Below are 19324 nucleotides of genomic sequence, written 5' to 3' on the forward strand. Positions count from 1 at the left end.
TTGGATTGGCCACGACTATGGAACAAAAAAACTTGACTAGTGTCTGTAGAGCAAACAGACATAAACAAAGGACTGAAATTAATGAAAGCAGAGAACAAATCCAGTCTGGTATTTTCTACGCCAGTGTCTTCCACTAGGACTTACTAGGATTCCTAATGACTTCCACTCGAAGGATGCCTTCTCTGGGCCAATCATCCCTGATGTGGTCGAGACATGTTATGGGAGCACGAGTGAAAGCAAGGTGTATGTATATCAGCAGGAATAATGTTGTGAGGGCCTGAAATGAAGTAAAGACACGTCAGATTGAAATTCACTGCTGTTAGCTGCTTCTAATTTAAACCATTGTATTTTTGGAATAATTATCAGTTTTGTGCCAATGTACTTGAAGATATAGTAATGTGCTTTTGGACAGTCATTTGACGAAAGCAACCAAAATTACAACTCTGCATATATGTCTAAGAACACGGTTAAACGTAAAGACAAACGAACTCACTTTAATCAAAATGATGAACTCAAACACTCTCCTCAGAGGCTGCGGGAACGCTCGGGCATACGCAACAGCCAACCTGAAGAAGAGCGCCTGGAACAACCTCTCCCTGACGTTGGCGAGTCCACCATTATTGTTATTCTGTCTATTCTGGGTATTGTTCCTGTTCTGGCCGTTGCTGCCCGTGTCGCCATTTTCCTGTGCAGGAGGGGGCTGTCCCGGGGGAGGCTGCTGCTGTTCTATGTGTGGTGGATTTTCGCTGCCTCGAGTCTGCTCCGTCGACTGCTGAGTAGACGTCGCGGACTGAGGAATACTTTCTGAAGATGCTGGGCGACGACCGGAGGAGCTCTCCGCAGCGGTCGGTGAGTCGTCTCTCAGAGGTGCCGGCAGCGAGTGATCCTTCGGACTGCTTTCCGCTGATGTGTGACCATAACCCAGTCTTGTACTTGAGGACGTGGGCTCGTGTTTCTGCCAGGATAGCAGGTCAGCTGGGGAATTAGAACTGGAGGTATTTGAAGATTCTTTGGAAGTTGCGTTCAGATCTGAAGATGAACTCGGAGCAAAAGTTGATGACGGTCTCTCTTCCTCGCCAGTCGAAGAGGACTCTGCCAGTTCTGAAGCATTGTTGTGCTGGGAACTGGACATTTCAGGGCAGGCTTCTTCTAACTTTTTTCACCTGCAAATATAAATATGGAATTCTAAAACATACTCAATAAAACAAGCAAAACATGACTTTTTATATTTAAATGTCCTTTTAACAAAAACATATGCTACTGCATAAAAGGGGGTGATAGTAAGGAAGATTCACAGCTGAGAGCTATGGCAAGATCACATCGAGAATAAAAATTGCATGGAGAAATACAGTAGTACCTCGAGATACGAAAGGCTCAACTTACGAAATATCCAAGTTACGAAAGCCAATACGAAAAATTTTGTTTTACTGCTCTACATACGAAAAGTTTTTCAAGATACGAAAGGTTGTTGCTATAAAGTCCCGAGTTCGCCCGGACCACCGAGAACAATTTTAAAACTCCCGCGCCGCCAACTGAGTAAACTCGCCACCATCCTCCCGCTCTCCCATTGGTTCCTGATGCTAGTCACCTCATAAGGTCCTGCTCTCCTATTGGTCAGCATCTACCCCTTGTGCTTTAAGTATTCTATTGGTAAAAGGTTGCTGTAAATTGAAAAAACTTATTCATGCAATACATTTAATAAAAAAAAAAACACATTAAGGTAAAGATAGAATAAAGAATAGAAATGAATGGTTATCCATACTGTTGGTAGTTTCAGTAGTTGGAGATAATGAAAAACATTTAGGCTACTGTGTAAAAGTGATTGCTTGGCGATCGTTCGATACTAGTAAGTGCTGGATGTAAACAGACGTTTGGAAGCTTTTTTTTTTTTTTTTTTATTATAGTTAATGGTTACTTAATAATTATTTGAAATGAGTACATGCAATACATTTTAATAAAAAAATTGTGAATTAGATATCAGAAAATATAAAATAAATCAGTCTGCCAACAAATAGGTATTTTTTAGAATTCTTCTTCTGTTTTATTATTACGTTACGTATTACGTATGTTTCATTACAGCTGTCAGTAACTTGGTATCTCCATTAGGTAAAGATAGAATAAAGAATAGAAATGAATGGTTATTATACTGTTTGGTGGTTTCATTAGTTGAAGAGAGATATTAATGACAATTTATGGCTTACTGTGTGCTAGGAAAAATGATTGCTTGGCGCTCGTTCGATACTCGTAAGAATGTAAACAATCGATTGGAAGCTTTGTTTTTCTTTGTTTGTGTATTATAGTTAATGATTAATTAATAATTATTTGAAATGAGTACATACTGGTTATTTATACATTTTATTGGCATATTCTAAGCTTTTAGCTCTTAGGTTTAGATGTCAGAATCATAGACTAGGCTACAGTACCAACCGCTAACATAGGCTACGCTTATTGCTAAGGGACATATGCCAAAGTCCTAATATATGTAGTAAAAATGGGGTTGAACATTATATGCAGTTGAATAATACTCAAGTATGTACAGTATTTTGCCTTTTTGGAGTCATATTTCTTCCGTCGTAACCCTAGAACATGTGTTTTAGGCCTGGAAATATAATTTACTGGGGTGTTTTTGGAGGGCTTGGAACGGATTAGCCATTTTACATGTTAAATGTGTTCCAAGATACGAAAAACTCTTGATACGAAGGGCGTCTCGGAACGGATTAATTTCGTATCTCGAGGTACCACTGTATGTTGCTTTACCATACAGAAATCTCAAAATCACAGATGGCTAGGAATTACGAGATGGAATGTGGACAGAAAACAGAAAAAGGGCACAGATTAAGAGCAACTCAAGATTTCTTAGGCACTCACAATTTCCTTCTTGTTATTCTGATACTCTAAACCAGAGATTTGTGAAAATCTACAGGAAAAACATTATGTACACTTTTTGCCATGAATAATGCTCATACACAAAAACAAGCAGAATAATACATTATAATGTTACTTGTTCATGAATTTTCCATTTTTCATATTCAAGGACTCGTAAAACTGTAAAAAATAATAGAGCAAAATGAGACTGCATTATTTTCCTAATATGGTTCTCAATATTCCAGCTTCTGTTACCAGAAATGTAGAACACAAATCTCTAATTGCAGACTGAAGATGGTAACTAAGTCAAATGGTGAGTGTAAATGTCTAATCAAAAGTTTAAGCAACAACACACAATAGCCATCTAACAAATGAATAATTACAAGTCTGTATTTATAAACCATTTAAAATAATTGTCATAAATAGATTTCATAATAGTAAACACACACACAAACAGATGGAGCCACAATTCCACTCCCCCCAAGGTGGCACTGCAGTCAACCAATCTGTCTTTTATCTGTTTGAAGACAACAAAGGAGTAAACACAATAAGGGAACCATGAAGACCAGAAATAGTTCAACTCGGAAGACAGTCTTCCTACTTTGTGTAACCTTATACTTCTCCCAGGAAAGGAACCTACATTGCCTAAGGAGTATATGCACAGTAAGTCAAAATTCTGTTCTTTTACATTCTAGGGTAAAAAACCGCATGGTACAGGGGTGGACCATGTACGATCAATGTGTACAACCCCAAGAAAAGTACATCATAACGCGTCCTGACACCGGAGTAGAGGTCTTTAGCTCCGTTTCTAACCAACAAGAAGTCGCGTCTGGTGCCCATCTCCGATGTCAGGACGCGTTATAATGTACTTTTTTTGGGGTTGTACACATTGATCGTACATGGTCCACCCCTGTACCATGCGGTTTTTTACCCTACTTCCAAGAGATATTTTTGGCCAAATAACTGTAAGTGAAAATGTAAATACTCACAATGTCACAAATCTTAATACCTCAGTAGCATCATTTCAAAGTGGTAACAAAGCAGAATAATTATACAGAAGAGCTCAGCACGGAGATATCGTTTAAAAAACTTCTTGACTTAACAATATGGAAAAGGGTGTATATAATGTAGTAAAGGTGAGATAATTTGTGAAATATCACAGTTTGTCGTAAATTGCATTTTTCCTAACTATACAAACCTGAGGTCCTTTAACATAAGGAATGTACTTACGGCGTAGCTGGAATTACGGCCGTTGAATCTTGAACAAGGTGGTTAGGCAGTAACTACCGTGGGGCAGGCTAGCCTGCCCGGATGTAAACACTCCACTTTGCCTTTCGGCCCAGGTTCAGATTGAGGGGTGGCATGAGGTGGGCATATCTGTAAAGGACCTCAGGTTTGTATAGTTAGGAAAAATACAATTTACGACAAATTGTGATTTGTTCCGACACAGAATACAAACCCTCGGTCCTTTAAGATAAGGAAGACTCAATAATTGGTGGGAGGAATCTGCGTGAGCTTCTAGAACTGACTGGAGTTCTGCGCACCTAGGCTACTCCTCATGGTCGTAAGAGCGAGGAGGAGCCCTGCCCTGCTGCTGCAACTTGATCGGAGTATAGAAGCTGCATGATCAAGAGTCAGACTTCCGGGCCTTTTCAAAATGAGTGAGGGATCGTGACTCATCAGAAAAAGGCCTGTGAAGAATATTTGGGGTCGGAGACATTAATGCAACGTTCTGGGAAGGGTTTGCATTATTGTCAGTCTCCTTCCTCCCCTTGCTAGAGGAAGGAGCGGGATTGCTTCTATGATTCTGATAAGAAACATAAAAAGGATGCTCTATGGGTAAACTTACCACACCAATCGTCCAACCGCCAGTGTGAGTTCAAGTTCTATCCTCAACCTGAAGGACGAGGAATGGAGGGTCGAGGCGTGGAAGGGGGAGAGCCAGTCACTCTCACATCCTTCTTACCTCTACAACTGCACACCATGGACGAGATGCAACTTGGCCTCTTGAAGGAGCTGGGTAAGCAAACACATCTTGCAAGCATCCACCACTGGTCCAGGGAAATGAGGTTCCAAGGACCTGTGGGCAGTTCCGAAGGGAAAGAAAGATATAGTCGCAATGACCTATCCATCTTCCTGTTCGACATATTCTTCGGAGTGATGTCTAGTACCCATCTACTGGTCTATCCCACTGCAGCGAAGTCTCTCACTGCCTCGTCGTCTCCGCAATGGATAAAGACACCGACATTCCATGGTAGGTGTCGATACTTATGGGTACTGGAACACGTCAGTAGGACGAAGTAATGACTGATCTGGATCAACCGATACAAAGTCCACAGTGTAGTTCGTGATGGTCTCAGACGCTTTGACACCTGCCGACTGACTGCATTCGGATGTGTGAGGCGAGCCGTCCATGCATTCGAGGCGTAGTCACGTGACCCTCGCCTTTTGAGGGGTTATGCCGAGAGACCATACAAATCGTCTATCTGTTGCCACCGATGCTGGAAGGCGAGATGATGATTCTCTCAAGGCATGTGCCCAATAGACGAAAATCAATTGCCTTCTAGAGACCGAGGTCCCTGATGGCAAGACAGAAGTTCTCATAGTGGTTGAATCTCAACTAAGGAGAAACAATACTATGTGACATTGAAGACGAAGGTGATAGGTGAATGCAGACCTATGTCTTCACAGCTGCATTGAGAGAAGTTAACTCTTAAGATTCTGAACGTAGAAAAGTCCCGCCGATGACAACAACCCATCAAGATGGCTTAATCCCTGTTGTTTTACAGAGGACTGAAAACGCTAAACCGCTACTACATTGCTGTTCGGTGAGAAGTCGGAGTTGCGATGAATCAGGGAGGACATCTATATACAGTAATACTTTGGGTTACGAACCGATTAGTATACGAATTTTTTAACTTACAAAGTGACGCCCTCATTCTGGAATACGAATTTCACTTGGAATACGAATGCGCGAATTTCTATCATGGAGGCCAGGCGCCTGCTTGTTTACATCGGACATCGGATGAGCGTGGATCTGCGACGCATTTTTTCGGCCAAAACTTAACGAGGGTCACGTGACTTCCTCCCACGCATCCCTTGGACCCGTTTTAAACCATAACTCTTTCACTATCTGCGCTGGCGTTAAGATTGAACGCATCTGCCCGTGATACGCTCTCAAATTTTGCTTAGTGATTTGCGCACGTGTTGTGTTCCGTGATAGTGCTTATAACATACATATATTACCCAAATACTAAAGACAATGGCTCCCAAGATGACGAAGGCAAGCAGCAAGAAGGAAAGCATAAGAAAGAAGGAGATGATTACAGTCGAAATGAAGAAGGAAATTATCCAAATGCATGATTAAAGGCGAGCGCGTGAAAGACATTGCAGCATTCTTCAAGCGGTCGCAATCAACGATCTGCACTATTTTGAAGAAAAAGGAAGAAATTAAAGCCAGTAAAGCATCAAAAGGTGTACAGTATTTGACGAAACAACGGCCTTATATTCTCGACGACGTAGAAAAATTTGCTCATGGTTTGGATAAACGAGAAGCAGCTGGCAGGAGATTCCGTAAGTGAGAGCATCATTTGTGAAAAGGCTCGTAAGATCTACGAAGATTTGAGTAAAAATGAGCCAGGCACATCAGCAGACAGTGAAAAAGACAGTTTTAAGGCGAGCCGTGGCTGGTTCGAGAATTTTAAGAGAAGGACTGGCATCCACAGTGTTGTTCGCCATGGTGAGGCTGCAAGCTCAGATACAAAGGTGGCAGAGGCTTACGTAAAAGTGTTTAAAAGGCTCGTGATTCCGAGAAATACCTCCCCCAACAAGTCTTCAATTGCGACGAGACAGGGTTATTCTGGAAGAAGATGCCCAGGAGGACGTTCATTACGGCAGAAGAGAAGCACTTCCCGGTCACAAGCCCATGAAAGACCGTCTAACCCTACTGTTTTGTGCTAATGCAAGCGGGGATTGCCAGGTTAAGCCTCTCCTCTGTATCACTGCGGAAAATCCACGGCGCCTTTAAGAAAAAACAACTGCAGAAGAAGCTGTTGCACGTTATGTGGCGGTCTAATACCAAGGCTTGGGTGACAAGGATCTTGTTCGTCGAGTGGATGAACGAGGTTTTTGGTGGCCCGAGGTGAAGAAGTATCTCCGGGAGAAGGACCTCCCATTCAAAGCCTTACTTGTGATGGACAATGCTCCTGCCCACCTCCATCCGTTGAAGAGGACTTACTGGACGAATTCAAGTTCATTAAAGTCAAGTTCTTGCCCGCCAACACCACTCCAATACTCCAGCCCATGGACCAGCAAGTTATCGCCAATTTCAAGAAATTGTATACGAAGGCTATGTTTCCAGCGCTGCTTTGAGATGACGGAAGGCACCAACCTTACCTCAGAGAGTTTTTGGAAGGATCACTACTCGGTTTTACAACTGCCTCAATCTGATTGACAAAGCCTGGCAGGGAATCACCAGGAGAACCTCAATTCTGCATGGAGAAACTGTGGCCCGACTGCGTTGCTGAACGAGATTTTGAGGGGTTCGAAACCGTCGAGAAGGGGGCAGTTGAAGACGAGATTGTATCCTTGGGCATGTCCTTAGGGCTGGAGGTTGACACGGACGACATCGAGGACCTCCTGACTGAGCATGGGCAGCAGCTGACGACCGACGACTGTTGGAGCTACACAAGGAGCAACAGAGACAGGTAACGGAGGAGATCTCATCTGAGGAGGAGGGGGAAGACGCTGCACAGTCGCTTCCTTCGAGCGAGATCAAGGATTTTTTGAAACACTGGGAAAATTGTGAAAAGTTTTATCGAGAAAAATCACCCGAATAAGGCTGCGTCAGGGCGTGCAACAAATTTGTTTATCGATAATGGGGTGGGTCATTTCTATAAAATTTTAAAGAACAGCAAAAGCAAGCCTCCATAGAAAAATATTTTTCAAAATTGTGAAAGACGACACAGTGTCGCGTAAGCGTAAAAATGTTATTGTTATAATACAATTAAGTTTGTTCATACTTACCTGGCAGATATATATATAGCTGTATTTCTGACGTCCGACAGAATTTCAAAATTCGCGGCACACGTAGTGGGGCTGGTCAGGTGGTAGTACCCATTCCCGCCGCTGGGCGGCGGATATCAGGAACCATTCCCATTTTCTATTCATATTTATTCATGGCCTTGTCTCCTGAGGGGGAGGAGGGTGGGCACTCGTAAGTAATATATCTGCCAGGTAAGTATGAACGAATTAATTGTATTATAACAATAACATTTGTTCATGGAAACTTACCTGACAGATATATATATAGCTGAATCACACTTCGGATGGTGGGAGAGACAGACTAGGATTTTTTAGGAAATTAAATTAAAATAAAAGATTAACTTATTGGTTCCTTACCTGATAGCAAAGTAGACTATGTGATTACTGTCACCTAAAGCCTGCTTATGCTTTATCAGAGTTGCCAGCCAGGTGTTGACCTGTAGTGCTGGGCGCTCTCTGGATGCTCTGTCAACGGGGGCGTGACCACAATGCGACAAGACCATCTAGGCAAAAACATATGGCAGTAACACAGCACCGACCACCACCTGACCAACTAACGCAAAAAACCCTGATATTAACACTATGGAAGTGGGAGATTTTCACAGAAGATCTCACCCATCAACCAAAAAACACAATAAACTAACCTAACTAAGCTAAGGGATAGGGAGAGAGCTACCTTCAGCCCCCAAAAACTGTGTCTGCCGAAATGTAAGGTCCCAAAGAACTACAGTTCTCGTAAATCGTCCTCACATCCCGGAGGTAATGTGAGGCGAATACGGAATTGCTCCTCCAGAAGGTGCTATCAAGAATATCTCTGATAGACATGTTCCTTTGGAAGGCAAGAGAGGTAGCTACGGCTCTGACCTCGTGAGCTTTCACTTTAAGAGGCTCATATCAGTCTTCTGGCAAGATGAATGAGCCTCTTTAATGACGTCCCTCAAGAAGAAAGCAACAGCATTCTTCGACAACGGCAAATCCGGTCTCTTCACCGAGCACCAGAGATTACCTGAGGGAACTCTTATCTCTCTAGTCCTATTCACATAGAACTTGAGAGCCCTGACAGGGCACAGGGGCTCTCTCTGGTTCTTGACCCACGAGACTCGATATTCCTTTGATTTCAAAGCTCTTTGGCCAAGGATTAGACGGGTTCTCGTTCTTAGCCAAGAAAGAAGGGTTCAACGAGCAGACAGCGTTTGTCTCCCTTGAAACCCACTAGCTACTGAACGCTTGGATTTCACTAAACTCTCTTCGCCGTCGCCAGAGAAGTTAGGAAAAGCGTTTTCCTCGTTAAGTCCCTTAGAGAAGCTTCATGGAGAGGCTCAAAGGGACTTAGCATCAGATGTTTCAACACCACATCTAAATTCCATGAGGGCGGTCTTGCTTGTGGAATTTTGGTAGTTTCAAACGACCTTAAGAGATCGTGCAGATCCTTATTGTCGGAGAGGTCCATTCCTCTGTGGCGAAAAACGGCAGACAACATACTCCTATAACCCTTGATTGTAGGAACTGCCAATTTTTGCACATTTCTTAGATGGAGTAAGAAATCTGCTATCTGATTCACAGAGGTCGTGGAAGAGGAAATTCCTTCCTTCTTGCACCATGCCCTGAAGGAAGACCACTTAGACTGGTAGACAGCTCTTGACGAGGCTCTTCGAGCATTAGCGATTGCTCTCGCAGCTGCCTTTGAAAAGCCTCTCGCTCTGGCCAGCTTTTCGATAGTCTGAACGCAGCGGGAGAGAGGAGAGGTTTTGGTGAAACCTTTTGAAGTGAGGCTGTCTGAGTAGATCTCTCCTCCAGGGCAACGTTCTTGGGAAGTCCACAAGGAACGTCATGACCTCTGTGAACCACTCTCTTGCTGGCCACATTGGGGCAATCAGAGTCAACCTTGTCCCTTCTGACGCTGCGAACTTTCTCATTACGTCCCCCATGATCTTGAATGGGGGAAAGGCGTAAAGATCCAGGTCTGTCCAGTTTCCAGAGCAACGCGTCCACTGCAATTGCCCCTGGGTCCATAACTGGGGAGCAATACAGAGGAAGCCTCTTCGTCCTTGATGTAGCGAACAGGTCTACTAGAGGACGTCCCCCAACAATTTCCATAACTTTTGACAGACTTCCTGGTGCAAGGTCCATTCTGTTGGTAGAATCTGATTCCGGCGGCTGAGAAGGTCCGCCCTGACATTCTGAACCCCTGCCACGAATCTTGTCAGGATCTTGATGTGCCTTGCTTGTCTGCCCATAGCAGAACTTCCTTCGCCAGGAGAAAAAGGGATCTGGAGCGAGTCCCTCCCTGATTCTTTAGATACGCAAGGGCTGTGGTACTGTCCGAGTTGACTTGAACAACCTTGCTTGACAGTTTTTCTTCGAAGAACTGCAGCGACAGGAATATCGCTGCCAGTTCCTTTTACATTGATGTGCCAGGCTACCTGTTCCCCTCTCCAGGAGCCTGACACTTCTTCCCCCCCTAGTGTTGCTCCCCAACCGGAAGTGGAAGCGTCTGAGAACAACACTAGGTCTGGGCTCAGCAGATTTAAGGAGAGGCCCTCTCGTAACTTCTGATGGGTCGAGCCACCATCTTAAGTGTACTCTTACTTCGTTGGAGATCCTTAGGATCGCATTCAGGTCCCCTTTCGACGTCCATTCTTCCGCAAGGAAGAATTGAAGAGGCCTGAGGTGCAGTCTTCCCAGCGAGACAAACTTTTCTATAGTGAGGAAATGGTGCCCAGCAGACTCATCCACTCCCTCACCGAACAAGCTTCTCTCTCTAGGAAGGCTGCGACTTTCTCTAACCCCAGTCGCTGACGTTCCTGGGATGGAAACGCCCGAAAAGCCACTGAATCCATCTGAATCCCCAGATACACGATGGACTGTGTCGGGGTCAGATGCGACTTTTCGGTGTTGACCAACAGACCCAGAGACTTTGCTAGGGCTAGCGTAAACTGAAGGTCCTTCAGACACTTCTGCCTCGACGACGCTCTGATCAGCCAATCGTCGAGTAGAGGGATATCCTGATTCCTGACGAATGGAGCCACTTCGCTACATTCCTCATAATCATTGTGAAACCATTGGGGCCGTGCTGAGACCGAAACAAAGGGCTCTGAACTGCCAAAACCCTGTTGTCCAAGACGAATCTCAGGTACTTCCTTGAAAGAGGGTGGACTGGGACGTGGAAGTATGCGTCCTGCAGGTCTAGAGACACCATCCAGTCGCCAGGTCTCAATGCTCCCAGCACCGACTGAGGCGTCTCCATTTCTGAACTTTATCTTTTCTACAAAAAGATTTAGCCTGCTCACATCCAGGACCGGGCGCCAACCTGACGACTGCTTCGGCACTAGGAAAATCCTGTTGTAGAAGCCCGGTGACTCTAGGTCCAAGACTTGTTCCACCGCTGCTTTTTTCGACCATCTGGTCTAAGAGATCGAAAAGAACACTTTTCTTCTCTCCCTGATAGGATGGAGAGAGGTCTCTGGGAGTTGAAGTCAAAGGAGGAGGATGAAGAAAAGGGATCTTGTACCCCCGTTCTACTATCTTGAGGGTCCAAGGATCCGCTCCTCTCTGCCTCCAAGACTCGCAAAGAATTCCAGTCTGGCCCCGACTGGTGTCTGAAGGACGAGATCTTCATTTGCTGTTTTTCGGTTTGAATGAAGCTCTTCCTCTCGAAAAACCTCTCCCTCGAGGAGCTGCTCTCGAGGGGGGTGCCCCGCGAAAGGGTTTGACTTTCTTCGGGGGTTTGCTGAATGTTGACGTGGAAGGAACCGCTGGACGTCTTGAAGACTGAAACCAAGAGGTCCTGGGTCGCCTTTTCTTGCAAACTCTGTGCAAGATCCTTTACCATAGCCTGGGGGAAGAGATGGTCCCGAAAGAGGCGCAAAGAGCAATTCCGCTTTCTGAGCGGGAGATACCGACTTAGCAGTAAAATTGCCACAGCAGTGCTCTTTTCTTCAGGAAGGCAGTTCCAAAATTGAAACTAGCTCCTCCGAACCATCCCTGACGGCCTTGTCCATACATGACAACACGCTGGACAGCTCCCCCAGACTGAGAGAATCAGGACTTCTAGACTGAAGGTCCAAAACTCCCAGACACAGTCTAGGAAATTAAAAACATTAAGGTACGAAGAAGTCCCTTCAAGTGTGGTCAGTCTCAACCGGAGTCCAGGTCACCTTAGCAGACGCTAAGAGAGACCTCCTCTGGGCGTCCACTACACTGGAGAAGTCACCCAACGCGGACGAAGGGACCTTTATCCCCACATCCTCCTTGGTCTCATACCAAACTCCTCCTTTCCCGGCGAGTCTAGAGGGTGGATGGGCGAAAGTGCCTCTTGCCCTGTCCTTCCTTGGACATAAAGTCTTGAAGTTTCTTAAACGCCCTCTTTGTCGACAGAGACGTCTTCATTTCGACGAATTCAGGGGTCTTTACGGTCTTGGACGACGAAAGTTGTGAGGGAGGAGACCTAGGTGCTGTCGGCTGGAACTTGTCCCCGAATGCTGAACGTAACAGCCTAACAAGAACCTTGTAGTCCGAGACAGCTGAAGCTACCGGCTGTTCTTCCTCTACGGAACTCCTGGACTACTAAGCTCCCCTTCCTCCCTAAGAGGAACTGGAGAACGCCTATCAGGAGAGGGAGTACGTCCCTTAGGCTCAATCCTGAATAAAGACTACAGGTACGGAAAGCAGCCGTACGTTGATCTTTAGATGCACGGACATCTTCCGAAAGAGAAGCATCCTTAGAAGCCACGTTAACTGTTTCTTAACGGAAGCTCCCCTACGAAAGGAAGCGCGAGCTTCCTGACGAGCAGCGCCAAAAGCGTCCTGCCTAGACAAGCGAGCGTCCTGCTTTGCAGTCTCCACAAAGCGTCCTGCTTCGCTCGAAAAGCGTCCTTGCTTCACACGGCGAGCGTCCTGCGGAGCGTCCTCAAAAGCGTCCTGTCTATAACCAGAAGCGTCCTGCTTCGCGCGCCGAGCGTCCTGCCCGAGCGTCCTTAAAAGAGTCTTGAAGAGAGCTCAAAGCGTCTGTCTAGAACGCCGAGCGTCCTGCCGAGCGTCCTCAACCGCTACTTGCCGAGAGCGCAAAGCGTCCTGCTTCGAACGCCGAGCGTCCTGACGAGCTTCCTCTCCTGAGAGAGTAAAAGATCTGCTAGGAGAGCGAGAACGTTGACGATCCGGAGGCGGAGAGAGAGACGAGCGAGCTGAGAGAGAATGAGGCCGCTTCGTCCTCTTGACGGGTAGCCGAACGTCCTTCCTACGCTTAGGCTCGACTGCTGCTGGGCAAGTCCTCTGAGCCATCAGCGACGTAATCTGGTCCTGAAGGGACACAAGGATATCCTTCGTAGGTGACGAAGGAGCAAAAGAAGGGGCAGGACTGAGCCTGCGAGAAGGCGCGAGGGGCGAGGGGACGCCTCCTTCCTTCTAGCAGGTACAGCTATCTGCCTCTCAGGTGAACACGCCTGCGCGTGAAAACGAAACGTCCTCATCGGTAGAAAGCTTCCTCTCTTCTGAGGAGGAAAGGCGTCATAAGCGTCCTCTGACGAAAGAGGAGACATAGGACGTGAAGCGTCCTCAAAGCGAAAAGTCCTTTTCAACGGACGCGAGTCTCTCCGAGCGCTCCACCCCTTGCGCGGGGAGGACGCTTCGGAGGACGAAAAGCAATCTTTAAGGATACGTGCTCGTGCGCGCTCCTTGGCAGCCTGGGATTTAGCAACAAGGCCTGCCGAAGGGACGCCAGATCGGTGGGGAGCCCCCGTAACCCTCTTGCGGCTTTCGACATACCCCACTCCCTGAGTCCTGGGAGTCCGATAGAGGTCTAGGCCTAGAGGCATTATGGGGCCGATCTGACGCCCCCTCCACAACACTAGGGGCACTAACACAAACTTTTCACTGGGCCGGTTCCTACAGGGCCAAAACTTTAGATTCGAGAGCACGAATAGAACTCTAGAATCAGATAGTTTGGGTGTTACCTTCTCCAGACACAGCACTGGGGCCCGAAGGCAACAAAACAGGATTAGGTTGGGCAAAATCTACTGGTGTTAGAGGAGAGAAATGTTACTATCCTACCTTTAGTAGAGCTGCCCTTGGAGGAAGACCTCCTGACTCTATCGCGCTCTAATTTACGCCGATAGGTCTCATACATCCTCCATTTATCATCATCCAAATCCTTACATTCATTGCACCGATCATCAACCACGCAAACATGCCCCCTGCAATCCATACAAACTGTGTGAGGATCAACTGAAGGTTTAAGAAGCCTCACCTTACATTCACTCCTCACACACACTCTGAAACTTCCCGAACTTGATCCAGACATACTGAATCTAGAAAAGCCAATCCAAAATCAAAAAACCAATCCACTATTCCGCGTGCCAATCCAACAATCCAGAAGTCGATACCAAAAGTCAATCCAGATAATATTAAGCGAGATAATGAAAAAATCCTAGACGGAGGTACTGTAAACAAGATGTTTGCAGCACCGGCGACAGAAAAAACTATGAATAGAAAATGGGAATGGTTCCTGATATCCGCCGCCCAGCGGCGGGAATGGGTACTACCACCTGACCGCCCCACTACGTGTGCCGCGAATTTTGAAATTCTGTCGGACGTCAGAAATACAGCTATATATATATCTGTCAGGTAAGTTTCATGAACAAATTAGTGATTGTAGTGAACGGTGCTCTCTAGAGAAAGAACCAGAAAGTCTTCCAGAAGTGTTCACGGAGGGAGATTTCCCCCCAAGCCATAACCCTCTCCTCCTCACCCTTCCCCTCCTCCCGTCTCCGTCAAGCCAGCAGCCACACTCGCCAAAGGTAAAGTTCAGGTTTTACTGTGCATGCATATTAAAATGATATTGTTAAGATACAATAAAGTTTTGTACATACTTACCTGGCAGATATATACTTAGCTATAGACTCGGTCGTCCCGACAGAATTTCAAAACTCGCGGCACACGCAAACAGGTAGGTCAGGTGATCCACCATTCCCGCCGCTGGGTGGCGGGGTCTGGAACTATTCCCGTTTTCTAAGCCATAATTTCTCTTCCACCTGTCTCCTGAGGGGAGGCTGGGTGGGCCATTAATCGTATATATCTGCCAGTAAGTATGTACAAAACATTTATTGTATCTTAACAATATCATTTTTGTACAAGTAACTTACCCAGCAGATATATACTTAGCTGATTGGCACCCTTGGTGGCCGGGCAAGAGACAGCTAAAAACAAAATAATACTTAAACTAAATACATTAAAAACAGGGAAAAAACAACCTATGTTCTTGGATAACATAATCCATAGTTCCTACCTTATTGGGCTGAAGACTTCATGACTACTGTCGATGAGTCTGCTTGCCTCAAGAGTTTCAACGAGGAATGAACTATGGTTGAATAACTCTTGGATCGTGTCAATGGGGGCTAGCCCGCTTACGCGACAGAGCCTATACTGGATCGTACCAATGGGGGCTGACCCACTTACATGGTAGAGCCTTGACCTTTTGTCATATCAATGGAGACTCGCCCTCTTACATGACAGAGTTAAGGTTATTAAACAAATCACAAAGAGCACTGAAGCCAATCCCGATCACCTGACCATGTTAGTCTTGTTACAATCTATGAATTGTAAGAGGGTCCCTATTCCCTCTGACAATTAACCAATAAAAAACAACCACCAATAAACAGTAATTTAAGCCTTAAACTAAATAGGAAGGATTAGCCTCAGCCCCTTCTCCCAGCACTGAATTCGCCGAAACATACGCTCCCAGAGCAAAGCACTTTTCGTACGAAATTTTAACATCTCTTAGGTAATTCGAGGCGAACACCGAATTACATCTCCAAAATGTCGACTCTATAAGAGCCTGAAGCGACCATGTTTTGTGAAATGCCATAGACGTAGCTATGGCTCTCACTTCATGAGCTCTCACTCTGAGAACCTTGAAATGCTCTTCTTCGCATTTAAGGTGAGCTTCCCTTATTACATATGAAGAATGTAAGGGCGTTCTTAGAAATCTGCTCTTTTCGGATCTCTTACAGAGCACCAAAGACTTTCTTCTGTACCTTTCAGCAACTTCTTCTTCTCCAGGTAGAACTTGAGTGCCCTGACTGGACACAAAGTCCTTTCTAGTTCTCTCCCTGTTAATGAAGATATTCCTTTTATCTCAAAGCTTCTTGGCCAAGGCTTGAGGGATTTTCATTTTTCGCTAGAAAAAATGGTTGAAAGGAGCAAATCGCTGAATCTTTCTTAAACCCCACTTTACCTTCCAAAGCTTGTAACTTGCTCACTCTCTTGGCTGTTGCTAACGCAAAAAGGAATAAAGACTTCTTGTTAAGTCCCTAAACGAAGCTGCGTGAGACGGTACATTTTTTATTTTTTCCGACATTAGGACTTGAGGACCACATCCAAGTTCCAGCTAGGCTTCTTGATTACATGTTCTTTCGTGGTCTCAAAAGACCTTATAAGGTCATGAAGATCTTTATTGTTGTCAGATCTATTCCTCTATGTCGAAAAACTGAGGCCAGCATACTTCTGTAACCTTTCACTGTTGAAACTGCCAGGTTACAGTCTTTTCTCAAATATAGGAGAAAATCTGCGATTTCAGTTACAGAGGTACTGGAGGAGGATATTTTCTTTTCCTTACACCATCTTCTAAACAACTCCCACTTCGACTGATATACTTTAGAAGTGGAGACTCTTCTGGCTCTTGCAATAGCCTTCGCCACTTCTCGTGAAAAAGCCCCTTGCTCTGACAAGTCCTTCGACAGTCTGAAGGCGGTCAGACTTAGAGCGGGGAGGTTTTTGTGAAACCTGTCGAAGTGGGGTTGTTTGAGAAGATCGTTCCTTAGTGGAAGCGATCTTGGAAAATCCACTAACCACTCCAGCACCTCTGTGAACCAATCGAGAGCCGGCCAAAGGAGCGATGAGGGTCATTCTTGTTCCTTCCGAGCAAGCGAACTTCCTCAATATTCTCCTACTATCTTGAAAGGAGGGAAGCGTAAGCGTCCAAGCCCGTCCAATCTAGCAGAAAGCTGTCTACTGCTACTGCTTGAGGATCCGAGATCGGGGAGCAATAGGTTTCTAATCTGTGATTCTTGTTGGTCGCGAACAGGTCTATATTGGGCCTTCCCCACAGATGCCAAAGTTGTTGGCAAATCTGAGGATTGAGAGTCCATTCCGTGGGTAGGACTTGTTCTTTTCTGCTTAACAGATCTGCCCGGACATTGTTTCTCTCCCTGCACAAACCTGTGAGGAGAGAGATCCTCCTTTCCTGTGCCCAAATCAGCAGATCCTTTGCTGATTCGTACAGGGAAAAGGAATGCGTCCCCCCTTGCTTCTTTATATAAGCGAGGGCTGTTGTGTGTCCGAGTGAATCTGAATCCCCAGACCTGAGACCTGTTCCTCGAAATGAACCAAAGCTAGATGAATGGCTGTTAGCTCTTTCTTGTTTAGTGCCAGGGACACTTGTTCTCCTTCCCAAATGCCTGACACTTCTTGCGAACCTAGGGTCGCTCCCCACCCTGAATCTGAGGCGTCTGCAAACAACGCTAGGCGCGGGTTCTGTAAGCGAAGGGAGATTCCTTTGCTTAGTTTCTGTGGATCTAACCCACCAACGGATATTCTCCTTGATCCGTTTCGAGATTGGAAAAGTCTCTCCCAGATTGTTGGACTTCCAATCCCACTTCTCCTTCAGATAAAATTGAAGGGGTCGTAGGTGAAGTCTTCCTAAGGAAACGAACTGTTCCATCGAGGAGAGGGTCCCCAGCAAGCTCATCCATTCCCTCGCGGAACAATGTTCTTTCCTTAAGAAGACTGACACCTTTTTCTAGGCAGCGTTCTCTCCTTTCCTGCGAAGGATACGCTAGAAAATCCCGAGAATCCATCTGAATCCCCAGATAGACAATACTTTGCTGGGGAGTCAGCATGGATTTCTCGTGATTTACTAAAAGTCCTAAGGACTTTGTCAACTTTAGAGTAACTAATAGGTCCTCCAGACATTTTTTCTCGATTGGGCTCTTATTAGCCAATCGTCCAGATATAACGAGATCCTGATCCCTTCCATATGTAGCCAATAAGCTACATTCTTCATGATGGTCGTAAATACTTGAGGGGCAGCCCCCCCCCCGAAAGTCCGAAGCACATCGCTCGGAACTGGAACACTTTCCCTTGGAACATGAACCTCAGATACTTCCTTGCTGCCGGATGAATGGCACATGGAAATACGCATCCTGAAGGTCCAGGGACACCATACCCATGGACGAAGAGCAGATAGAACGAGGAAGACGTCTCCATTGAAAATTTCTTCTTCAAGACAAAGAAATTCAGGGCACTGACGTCTAGAAATGGGTCTCCATCCCCCCGATGCTTTCGGTACCAAGAATAGCCGATTGTAGAATCCTGGAGAATGGAGATCTTGAACCAGTTCTACCGCTTCCTTGGAAATCAATCTGTTCCACTGCTTGCAACATAGCAAGCTTTCGGACGGATCCGAGTATCTTGCGGTCAACTCCCTTGGAGTTGTCCGTCAAGGGAGGATTTTCCCTGAAGGGGATCAAGTATCCTTTTTTTTCAGGATAGAGGGACCAGGAGTCCGCTCCCTTCTGCGCCCAGACTTTGGCAAAGTGGAGTACCTGGCGCCTACTTTCGTCTGGAGGACTTCCTGTTCATCTAGACTTCCGAAGGACCTTCTAGATGGTCTACTCTTTCTCTCTGGTCTTACTACCTCTAAGAGGGGCTCTAGAAGAGGACCCCTCGAAAGGGCTGAACAAAAGAGGTCTCTCTTTCTTCTCTATAGGCACTGCCGGCCTAAAAACTTCTTGGCTGAGTGCGTGAGGGAGATCTTGAGTTGCCTTCTCCGTAAGAGATTCGAACCTCTCTAACCGTCTCTTGTGGAAAAAAGGTGCGGGGATAAAGGAGCAAAAAGAAGAGATGTCCTTTGCAAAGGGTGATACTGCTCTGCTAAGAAAAAGAAAGCTAAAGACAGATCTCTTCTTTAAAACTCCCCGTTCCAAAAAGAGAGGCAACTTCCACAGAACCGTCATGACCGCTCTGTCCAGGCAAGCCAGGACGCTCGAAAGTTTCCTCCATGGAAACAAAATCAGTGTCCCTGAGCTCTCTTCGCTAATGTCCTAAAGCCCAGTCCATAAAGGTTGAAGACTTCTGGGGTTTTAAAGAGGGCCCTTTAGAAGGTGGGTCCAGCTCACACATGCCCCAAGTCGCCTTAGCAGACAGCAACGACTTCCTCCTAGCAATAGAGTACCACTAAGGAAGCAAAATCCGCATCCGCGGAAGAAGGCAGACCTAACCCCATTCGGCTCTTTGGTCTCGTACCACCTTCCTGTTTTGCCTGTTAACTTGGAAGGAGGGCAGGAAAAAAAAACTGTCTTGCCCGCTTCCCTTCTGGAAAGTCCAACCACTCTGAAAAAGTTTTTAATGCCTTTTTCATACA

At 45.9% G+C, this 19324-nt stretch overlaps 1 protein-coding gene across 1 annotated transcript in view; it reads right to left on the reverse strand.

The window, feature by feature from the left end:
- Positions 1–19324, reverse strand: part of LOC135205268 (uncharacterized) — a 109683-nt gene that overhangs the window by 45574 nt on the left and 44785 nt on the right. The window contains 2 exon segments of the mRNA XM_064235633.1: positions 145–277; positions 494–1163. Coding sequence (XP_064091703.1) covers positions 145–277; positions 494–1132 — 772 coding nt within the window. The 5' untranslated portion in view covers positions 1133–1163.

Source organism: Macrobrachium nipponense, chromosome 49, assembly GCF_015104395.2.
Source record: "Macrobrachium nipponense isolate FS-2020 chromosome 49, ASM1510439v2, whole genome shotgun sequence".
NCBI lineage: Eukaryota > Metazoa > Arthropoda > Malacostraca > Decapoda > Palaemonidae > Macrobrachium > Macrobrachium nipponense.